The 11,062-nt window shown below is 32.7% G+C and overlaps 1 protein-coding gene and 1 long non-coding RNA gene across 2 annotated transcripts; one reads left to right on the forward strand and one right to left on the reverse strand.

Annotated features, from left to right (window-relative positions):
• The first annotated feature begins 767 nt into the window (after nt 1–767).
• LOC146923971 (uncharacterized) lies at nt 768–3,471 on the forward strand. Its single transcript, XR_015009934.1, has 2 exons — nt 768–1,016; nt 1,164–3,471. It is a non-coding gene; the product is annotated as an uncharacterized LOC146923971 (long non-coding RNA).
• Nucleotides 3,472–3,666: 195 nt separating this feature from the next.
• LOC146923972 (cucumisin-like) lies at nt 3,667–8,750 on the reverse strand. Its single transcript, XM_085711800.1, has 11 exons — nt 8,655–8,750; nt 8,437–8,528; nt 8,008–8,096; nt 7,672–7,912; nt 7,068–7,575; nt 6,840–6,943; nt 5,890–6,108; nt 5,755–5,805; nt 4,849–4,909; nt 4,548–4,761; nt 3,667–4,322 (listed from the first exon to the last, which is right to left on the reverse strand). The coding sequence occupies exons 1-11, from the start codon at nt 8,748–8,750 to the stop codon at nt 3,667–3,669; spliced, it is 2,331 nt and encodes a 776-aa protein (XP_085567926.1).
• Nucleotides 8,751–11,062: the final 2,312 nt, after the last annotated feature.

Below are 11,062 nucleotides of genomic sequence, written 5' to 3' on the forward strand. Positions count from 1 at the left end.
CCCCTTTTTTCTAGCAATTTGTGGTTTCATCCACTTGCCTGATGTTCTGTCACCAATTTCATCATACTGAACATTCTTAACGTTTTCAAACAATCAAGCTTTTTTGTTGCTTTAATTTTTATGATTAGTTCAATCATTGGTTAGATAGTCAGATGACAAAACCAGAACAAAAACATGTTTGTCAATTGGCCAAAATTATGAAAAGAAGAAAGAAAAAAAAAAGGAATTTGATTTGGGGTTTTTGTGACTGTAATTGAAATTTTGAAGTTTTGGGTGAATGGAAAGAGTTAAAGACAAAATTGTTTTAGTTGATGATGAAAATTTCCAACATAATCTCAGTGATCTCATACGAACAAATAAAAATCAAAATATAAATAGTGACAATCACACACACGGTTAATTACATAAGGGAGGAGACAGATGGAGATGATAAGTCAATCTCATAGATGGTGAAGAACAGGGAGGGACCCACGGGATTGGAAGAAACGGAGTGATGTTTTGAAGGTTAGAAGCACCCACAAAGTGGGTTTTAAACATTGAGATTGAAACATGAATAGAGAATAGAGATGAAATAAGTTACAAATAGATTTTGTGTTAAATGTGTTTGAAAATTAATAGAAACCTGAATGTTCTTTTTTTAAAGGAGAGACGGGAATGTTAACAACTTAAAACTCAATGGTTCACCAAAATATAAAAATGATTGACAGCTATAGCAGGTAAACTTATGTGGTCCACCAATGGTCCTTTTAAAACAAGGTCCATATTAGGGACTAACTTTTTTGAAGACAATATCATTATCAGACCCTAAAATATCCTTAACTTTGAAGATTTCACTAAGTTAAACTAAGAAGATAGCAATTAAGAGAAGTTCCCCTTAAAGTTGATGACCGAAACCCCTCTCCTCTCCCTCTCTCCACCATAACCCAATCCCAATTTCTTCCATTAACACAAAATCAAAATTTTGCATGTATTGATTCTCGTTAAGCCATTTTTAGTTGGGTTAAGCAGAAGCTAAGGTAAGAAAATAAGCTTTTTCCTTTCATTTTTCAACCCCAATTTTAATATTAGCATGTTATTTTCTTATGACTTTTAATTAGTTGGTTTACTTTTTTCTTCTTTTAAGGAAGTTTAGTTTAATTACTTTTATATTACTATTAAAACAGAGATGGAGAGCAACCAAATGATGATCGAAGACGATGATCTTGAAACGGATAAAGATAAATATTTTGAGTGTCAGGATCAATTAAAATCTAATATTATTGCCACTGTTAGTTTATTTTGACCCTATTGTGTTTGTTGTGGAGAAGATTAATGGTTGCTATGGCATGGCTGAAAGAGTAAATAAATATTTGGAAGAGTTTATATGAGAAGTAATTGTGGTGCACATTATGTTTGAGAATAGTCTTTGAGACGTATTTGAAGAGGCAGAGACAAACAAGCACATGGTTATATGCCAATCGCCAACAACATTGCAAAAAAAACTGATGAGAAACTTCGAGGATGAATGATGAATTGCAGTTAATAATATTGTGGTTTCAACTGTCATGGATGTTTGAATAATTCTGTCAACTGCTACATGGGAGATTGATTGAATTTGAGGATTGATTGGATATGATTATTGGGTAAAAGTTGCGGTGTCGGTTAATAGAATTAACTGTTCCTTGCAAAGCAGCAGCTGAGAAAGAGAGGAACAGGTACTTTAGTTTTCATTTGAAGTTTTAGATTTTGAATCAACTTTTTCAATCTTTTGTTTGTTCAATTTCCAGTTTATGATGTTTGTTGAATTTGGTTGTGATAGAAATGCCAATGTTGCCTTTTATTCCTGGTTAGTAGGCTGCACAATTTTTAGGAGTTCTCAACTTTTTGGTATATGAGTTTTTGAAATTGGTATATTCTCGTAATCATAATCATTTTTTTTGTTCTTTGAAATTGAATAACTTGTGTGAATACCGACCATTCAGAAACAATAGAAAATAGAATGGCTGAGATTAGAATTGAAAATCAGACTACTCTTACTGATCTTGTGTGGCATTGTTGTTTATGTAAATTTGTGTCCAATTTACACTTCTACAGGAGAAAAAGAAAGGAGCTGTAATTGCACCATACAAGTCAAGGTGAGAAAATTATATATTGGATTTGGAAGAGAAAATTAGATTTGTTAGAGAAAATTATATTGGAGCTTTTTATTGTTGAACATAGTTTAGATGCTAAGTGGAGATTTTTATATTATCCTCAGAAATAGGTCTTTATTCTGGACTGGATAATTTTTAGTTACCTTAGTGCAGCAAGCAGCTGCTGAAATGTGAACTAGGTGACAACACAGATTCATTTTAATTTTTTTTTAATCTAATTTCTTTCTAATACAGCACTAGGACTTGGAGTAATGAGTTGTTTCCCCTGTAACTGTTATTTAACGGCCTCTAAATTTCTTTGGGTGGTTCCATTGGAATTGATCGAGAGACTCTCATCCAATGAATGCCCTTGTCATCTCATCCACAGTTACAAGAAACACCAGCACCGCCATTTACATGTTCAGTTCTTACATGTGATTCCTTGAATATCATGGGTAACTTCATTTGCTTTCAGATTGTGCTAGAGTTACCGGAAACTTGTTATGCAAGGTTTTTTCTTTCTTTCTTTCTTCAAATTATTTAAAAAAGGTTTATGTGTGATAGCAATTGACATCATAATATAGGCTTCATCCTCCTTTCCTCTTTAAATTAATTGATTTCCTTACTTCACATATAATAAGAGTTTGCATGCGAAGTGATTTCGTAATGAGTTTCATTAATTATTTCAGAGTTACAACAAGTATTTATACACTAAAATTTTTCCATACTTTAAGCTACTATGTGCTAGTAGGCATAGAACACTAACCCATGACAGCTAAGCTATAGCTTGCACTGCAAGTAACTGCTAACCTGCAACTAACTGAAATGTAAATTTTATACACTGTAATAGTTATTGGTGCTTGTATTTTGGAGTATGGATCTCAATCAAAGAAACCCAATAACCTTTGTTCGCAGATAGGTGCAATATGGTTAGAGCCACTGTTTTCATTCAGTGCATCAACTATTTGGGTTAGTTACTTCCTTCCACTCTAAGTTCATATGGCCTGTGCTTATGAAAACAATGTTTTATTGTTTAGATTGGAGAAATGGATTTACCCAATAAAGTTAAAGGAGCAAAGATGGAGCGCCGAGAAGACAAGCAAAAAAAATGGGAGTGATGAACATGCATCAGAAAAGAAGAAAAGTCTTGAAAAAATTATTAGTTACACTTGTTGTCTTTCTTTGTCTTTTGACTATTATGAAGTGATCGATTGTATATCAAATTGTGTGTTGTTTAGGTGACATGAATATTCTTGATTTCCCCTGTAAGAGAAAATTATATATTGGAGCTTGAACAACGTGAACAATTGTGTAAAGAAAAAATTGCAATAATTCTAAAACTGGATGATTGATTTCCAAAGTTACTTGAGCTTGAGCATAAAGAAATGGTACTTGCAGTATGTACTACATTAGACTAATATACTCATTATAGATTAGAGAATCTTTCATAGATCAAAGTATCTCTAAATATAATCAACAAACAACTTGTAGTAAATCCAAGCATCATATCTCACATTCTTTGACAATTACATAGAGATTACAATTACATATATTTTTAAGGATTAACGTACCTTTTTCTATAAGCTTTAATATATATTAAGGTAATCATAGTAATAAGAAGAAGAAAACCAATAGTACTAGCAACTATAACAAAGATATTTGGAGGTGTTTCTACTTTCTCAGCCCGTTCATCATATACAACAATAGGACTTCTCACATGAAATACTCCATCATCCCAAACCAATGATGCTGACCCAATAGATTCTTCTCCCAATGCTCCATTTATGGTTAGGACATAAGTTTGTTGTTCTCCCAATGAAGAAAATGACAAAACATCAGGCGCGACTGAAACATCGAGTCCTTTGGGTGCTGTCAGGAATGCTCTATACGTAGATGTTGGTGAGCCAACATTTGTGACAGTTCTTTTAAAACTCCCACTTATGTGGCTATTTGGGTGCGGTGCTTTTAAAGCAAATGATGGGTAATTTAAATCCCTTGCTGTTGAGTTTGTTGTGTTGGAGCAGCTGATGTCGTCTCCACTGATTAGTTGCAGAATGATTTTGTCGTAGCCCAGGCCACACAAGAACATTATATAATCCATTTCGCTAGCTTCATATATTAAACCAGGGTTCAATGCTTTTACAGGGTCAATTTGACCTGCCCCGTAAGCAAACTCAGCATCATTGTTATTTATGGGACTCAACTGTTTAGCTGCAACACAAGGAACACACAGTGTTTGTTTATATTAGCTTAAACCATATGATAAGTAAAGTATAATCACCTAAAATGAAATAAATATAAGATACATTATCCTCTCTTATCTTAAGCAAATGTGTGTAGCAAATCTATATTTTTGGTACTGAATTCTCTTCAAATGTTAATTAAAAATAAACATGTTCAAAGTTTAGTTTTATTGCTCATTTTTTATTACCATACCAGTTGTCATTAAAGCAGAGCGAATAGAAGCAGGTGACCATGTAGGTTGAAATGACTTGATGTACCCTGCTGCACCGGACACATGTGGACATGCCATTGATGTTCCTGACACTATGTTGAACTTTAATTTTCTAGCATCACTATCAACTTCAGAAGGAGAAGAAATTGGAGACCAACTAGCCAATATGTCCACCCCGGGAGCAATCAAATCCGGCTAAAACATTAAACAGACAAAAAAAGGTTAATGCAATTTTTTACATGATATAGTTGCGTTTAATTTATTCAGTCATAGAAAAAGAACCTTGAGAATATCAGGTGTAGCTATGCTAGGACCCCTTGATGAAAAAGAAGCAACCACGGGCATAGTTTTAAAACTCAGACCGGTCGTCGACTCGGCGAGGTCACTGGGTCACTGGTTCATTGGTTGAACCATTGGGTCAATGGTTGAACCGCATGACTGAATCGGATTGAACCGAATGACTCGGTCATATGACTCGGTCCTTATAAAAAATTTATTTACATTTAATCGGAATAAACTAAATGACTCATCTCAAAAATATTGAAAAATTATTCATAACAATAAAAAAAAATTACAGCAAAGACTAATTAATAGTATACTTTTTACATGGAAAAACCAAAATATAAAAATTATTTTAAAAAATATATCAAATTCACGTGACTTTTGTTTTTGTGTGGAAGGCACATTTATCATTTGGGCTTATTGAGAGGCCCATTATACCACTAGTCCACTACTAGTAAACAAAACCCTAATTTAGCAAGGCAAGGCAAGGCTAAGAGCAAGAGCAGCAGCCGCAAAGCTATTCCCATCATTCTCTTTCTTATCCCAATTTTCTAGCCATTCATACATCTTTTCTCTTCCATCTTGATAGTTTGTTGACAAATCTTCCATCTTCATAGTTGTATGGCTCTTGCTCTCTCTCTCTATGATGCAACTGCAGTCTCTTTCACTCTGATTTTTCCACAATACTGATCTGCAGTTTTCTTTGTTTTTTGTTCAAAAACCGGTCCGATTCAAAAGCTACCGAGTCACCGGTTTGACCGAAAACCGGCCGGTTCTTACCGGTTCTCCGCGGTTCAACTGCATGCCCGATCCGACTTCCTGCTCGAACCGGTCAGGACACCGGTTCACGGTTAGATCGGTCCGACCGGCCGGTCCGGTCCGAGTTTTAAAACTATGACCACGGGTGCCAAAGTATTTTCTAATTCATTTGTCTTAAATATAGTTGCAGTTGGAGTCCTGCAAATTGATTGATGCAATAAAATTTAGATAAGTGCAATTCTCTAAATAATTGATAAGTGTATACGGAACCTGCACTTATACCTTGCAGAATATATGTATTTACGGATTTTGGTGGCATCCTTTGTTTGAAGGTAACATCCAGGCATGAGAAAAGAGAATGCAGTATCTCTTGATGTTTGACCTTGTGTTAGGACACCAACAACACCAGCTCTAAAGGCTTCTTGGATTCCATATCGACCTTCGCACAAAACAATTTTTCCTTTTACCATCTCACCATCTAGGGAATTGGATGAGCAAAACCTTCAATTTTGGAACACTTTCATTAGCAAATAATAGACTATGTTTTTCTCACATAAATAATAGGGTTAATTATGTTTTTGGTCCCTACAAAATTGCGACCTTGTAACTTTAGTCCTTACTTAATTTTAATAGCATTTTTAATCCCTACAAAAAAAAATTTACTTATAATTTTAGTCCCTGCTAAAATAAATTTTGTTTAATTATCCTTAAACTCTTAAATTTTTTAACGATTCTTTTTATACAAGTTTAGAACACTATGAAAGGTTCATTTACTAAAATCTATAATTTTTTAACATGAAATAAATTAAATATGAATTTTTTAAAACGACAAAAGTTTAAGATATAAGTAACAAAAATATGGACGTAGAAATCAAATTTTTGCGATATTTTTTTCGGAGGACCTTTTAATAACGTTCTTAACACGCCTGTAAAAAATTGTTGAAAAACTTAAGAGTTTAAGCATAAATTAAACAAATTTGGATTGAGTAAGGACTAATATTGAGTGCAGATTTTTTTGTAGGGATTAAAAATGCTATTAAAATTAAGTAAGGACTAAACTTACAAGGTCGCAATTTTGTAGGGACCAAAAACATAATTAACCCTAAATAATAATACCCATTTGAAACGCACATTGTTGTAATATTATTGGGTCAATATGTTTTATAAAAGTGCAACAATTAATTTCAATGTCTTTTTAATTTTTTAACTTCAATAATATAAAGGATAGTAACCTGGATTTGTGTCCATTAAAGCCAGCTTCAGTGTTTGGTGCATCTCCAGCATAGATAATAGGATACATGTTTCCCGAAAGGTCAAATGTATTTAGGGAGATACCCTAACATTAAGCAAAAATATTGACATTATCAACTAATAAACCCAATTAGCCTTGCTTACATATTGAAGTCAAAGAAGATGAAATAAAGGCTTGCTCTAGAATATGATAAAAAAAATGTATTTACCTCAAAAATCTTGTTGTCTCCTAATTTGACTTGGGTAACAAACTTTCTATTCAAGGTTCCGGCACCCACAATTATTGACCAAGGTGAAAAGTTTTCTAAGGATGCAGGTTCTGGACCTTCGTTTCCTGCTGCAAAGACTGTCAATACTCCATTTTTCATCGCATGAAAAGATCCGATGGATAATGGATCTCTAAAAATGCTATGATAATTTTCTAATTGTCCTCCAATAGACACCGATAATATGTCAACTCCGTCTGCTATTGCATCATCAAAAGCTGAGAGAATGTTTGATGTATCACATGCAGAAGACCGGCACACCTTGTATACAGCAATTCGTGCTGATGGAGCCCCACCTCTAGTGGTTCCTTGTCCTAATCCTAACATACTTGCCTGGCTAACTATGTTCCCAGCAGCTGTCGATGCTACATGGGTCCCATGACCTACAAAGTCTCTTGGAGATCCGACATCATCAAAACTAATACCATAATACCGAGCTCCAATTATTTTACTACAAAAACATATATATCAACAATTGTTAGCATTATACTCTCTCGTTTTTTAGTAAAATTAATATTTCAACACGAGTTATAGGACGACGTATTACTTGTTGCATGTGAAATTGTAAGTCTGACAAATTCCTTTCCATTTGCTTGGAGGTGGGCTAAACCCTTTATCGTTGAAATTGTCTGATTCTGGCCAGATTCCAGAATCGATCACTCCAATAATGACATTAGATTCAGAGTATTTCCTCTCCACATATTGTGGAAAGCCTATGAAGTCCCAAGATTTAGTTGTAAGCAGTTGTCTCTTTTTATCCGGAAAGATAGACACTACCCCATCAAGCTCTACAAGGTCAATTTTCCCAATTAACAAAAAAAATTAAGTAGAAAGGATATATATAACTTTTTTTCAATAGTCAAAGTTTAGTGTTTACACACACCAGCCATTTTGTCAGCTTCTGCCTTTGTGAGCTTAGCTACAAATCCATTGAAGCTACGTTTGTAATGGTGAATTATAGACTTCGGTTCACTGCAAAAATTGTGAACTAAAGTTTGATCTAATAATACATTGATGCAAAGTCTTATATTTACATAAATGGAACTTGAAAACATTGATGCAAAGTCTTATATTTACATAAATGGAACTTGAAAACATCGTCAACATGTATATTTAAACTCACGGTTCAAAAATAAAATACACAAGAGAGGTGAACTATTGAAAACACAACGTATGGAATTATATAGAAACAATGAACCTCCACTTCTATTCACACCCTCCTTTTTACGTATATACTCCTTCTCATTTTTGAAACCTTCTTTTCAAAATACTTCTCTTAACTTTTGAACTACTCTTTGCTAAAAAATGTAACCTGTCTACTGTAACTTGTTGTAGAAGATTCTTGTAGTGGAGCAATGAGGAAGTTTCGTCCTTTCTACTATTGCCGGTGTAAACAATATAAGTCTGCATTTTTTTTTTTCAATACAACATATTTGTGAGATATACGAAAAATGTTTTTATTCTAGCCAAAATAAGTCACCAAAAACTTGAATCACATAAATTTGATAAGGAGAGTTTAAGTGCAATTGCCTTCAAGTCATCTTCAGGAGATGAGTAACATTTCACTACAAGTGATGCAAGGCTAAGTAGGAGAAACAAAAGACCAATAGAAGATTTTCCGTCCATTGTCAAACTAGGAATAACATAGAAAAAAAGAAGTTAATAACATATATGTTTATATACATGCAAATAGACTATATATTCCTTTGTTAAAAAAATTATAGCAAAAAAATATTGCACTATAAAAATCTATTTTTAAAAAAGGGTCATATGTATCTATAATTTTTTTTTTGAGCATATATATCTATAAATTATCTAATCATAATTTTTCTCAAGTACGTTATTTACACTTACTATCTTTTTTCTCTCGCACACTCTCTCTCATTCAAGAGAGGGCCGAAGCCCAGATACATGACCCTTTAATCCATAGATATCAAAGAAGATAGAAAAATGTTGGATATGTAGCGAAAAAAGCATTTCACGATATTATTTCGGTAATCTATTAAGAGTAATGATAAATTTCAGGACATACACCATGCCCACCATTTTTTTTCCATCCAGTCCAAGATTAAAATAAAAGAAACTGGTTTTGTCCTTTTTTTTTTAAAGTGAAAACATGCTTCTCGGGGTATTTGGGATAGAGAAGTTCGCTCCATATAGCACTTCTCATCAATTAATTAGATATGATATGATGCAAATTATGTGTCCTAGATAAAGGTCTCATTTTACCCCTAAAAAAGGTCTAATTTTTAAAATTCATTTATTGTATATTAAAAACTCCTTTATCCATCAAAACCCGTACAGATTAGTCCTTTTATTCATTTTCTTTTTTAAAAAAATGTTGAAATAATAATTTTGATAATAACTTTACTTTTATAAATATTTGTTTTACTAAAAGTCAAGAAATGCATCATAAACCAAGGTCACATCATCATTTTCATCGTCTTTTTTTTTTCCTAAACCATAAAATTGTCCATCCAAACACACCTTTAGATTACTTGAATATCTTCACTTCCATCTTCTAAACTCAAAAACCCAAAACAAGCTAAATTTTCAATAAATCTTAAATTTACCAAAACCCATAAAAATATAATTTGGACACACGATGTCGCTTAACGTTGAAACAAATTTAACTTCACCCCTATTCTTCTTGTTTTCATCTCCAGATTAAAATGTTACGAAGTATAAGAGGGCAAACAACATAATCAAGTTGGCCCACATTTTCTAAGTTGACTAATTAATTTTTAAAATGATACGAAATATAAGAGGGCAAACAACAATATAAAGATTTGTTACTCAACCCATTACAATCAACAAGACATTCAATGGGATTAGAAAATCAATTTACAAAAAAGTATCCATAACAATCAGCTATATATCCTTAAAAAACAATATGATTGCAAGAAAGCCAAATAGATCAAATGATCACTGCACTCCATATGTGATTAGTTGTTATTTTTCAATATGATGAGTGACTAAAATTGGTGAGCAAGCTGGCCTTGGAAGTTTTATTTCCCTCTCATGTAAAGAATAATGAGACAAATGTGGAGGTTCAACATGTCCAATGAACACTGCAAACAATAACGTTAGTATTTGAATATATTCCCGTTACTTTCCTATGGTGTGATGTGTATGAATTCTTAGACCACGTATAATATCATGATGGCAGGGAAAGCCCAATTACCTCTCTCTGTTTTTATTTATTTGATAGACTAATATGATGACTCTTTGATTCATTATTTTCCCACCTAATTTTTCTTTAAAAATGATTGATATTATCTTGAAAATTATAATATCAAAATTTGCTGTGATTTTTTTTTTCTTTCTCAAAGTGATATTTGCCATAGATTTTTTATCTATTTTGTGAGCCCAAATTGATCTTTTCAAAAGCTTTTGAGGAGCCAATTGTATTCTATTGTGTTTGTTTTCCAACATATGTTTTACATTTAGAAGAAATAGAAATACATTCATCACATTTTCTATTATTCAAATATCAAACTATAAAATACTATTTATTCAAATATCAAACTATAAAATACAAATAGTATTTGCTTGATCTCCCTCAGTTCTTATTTATTCTACATTGCAAACTCGGCAGTCCTTGCTTTGGAGCAATTTGAGGATCTCCTTTCAGCTGTTTCCAACCCTTATTATTAGTACTCTAAATTTTTAATAAAACCAAGAGTGGTAGTCTTGGGTTTTCCCTGCCATCATGAACTCCATAAAAAAATTAAAACCAAAAGTATAATAGAATAATCATGATTTAGAGGAAAGAAGAATAAATTTGAAAGAAAAATGTGTGAAAGAACAAGGTCTAAGAATTCATACACATCATGGGTGATTCTGCTGTTTCCAACCATTATTATTTTAGTACTCTTAATTTTTAATAAAACCACAAACCTTTCTCTTTACAATTTTCTCTTTTACATGTATTTGAC

Source organism: Medicago sativa, chromosome 5, assembly GCF_051527215.1.
Source record: "Medicago sativa cultivar Bolivia chromosome 5, Bolivia_mono, whole genome shotgun sequence".
Taxonomy (NCBI): Eukaryota; Viridiplantae; Streptophyta; class Magnoliopsida; order Fabales; family Fabaceae; genus Medicago; species Medicago sativa.

Bases quoted from the DNA above. Each gene is read 5' to 3' on its own strand.
- LOC146923972 (XM_085711800.1), bottom strand. From the start codon at position 8,750: ATGGACGGAAAATCTTCTATTGGTCTTTTGTTTCTCCTACTTAGCCTT. The intron at 7,576-7,671 runs GTAATACGTCGT...ATGTTTTTGTAG, and splicing joins TACAATTTCACATGCAACAA to TAAAATAATTGGAGCTCGGT. The intron at 6,109-6,839 runs GTTACTATCCTT...CCAAAATTGAAG, and splicing joins TTTAATGGACACAAATCCAG to GTTTTGCTCATCCAATTCCC.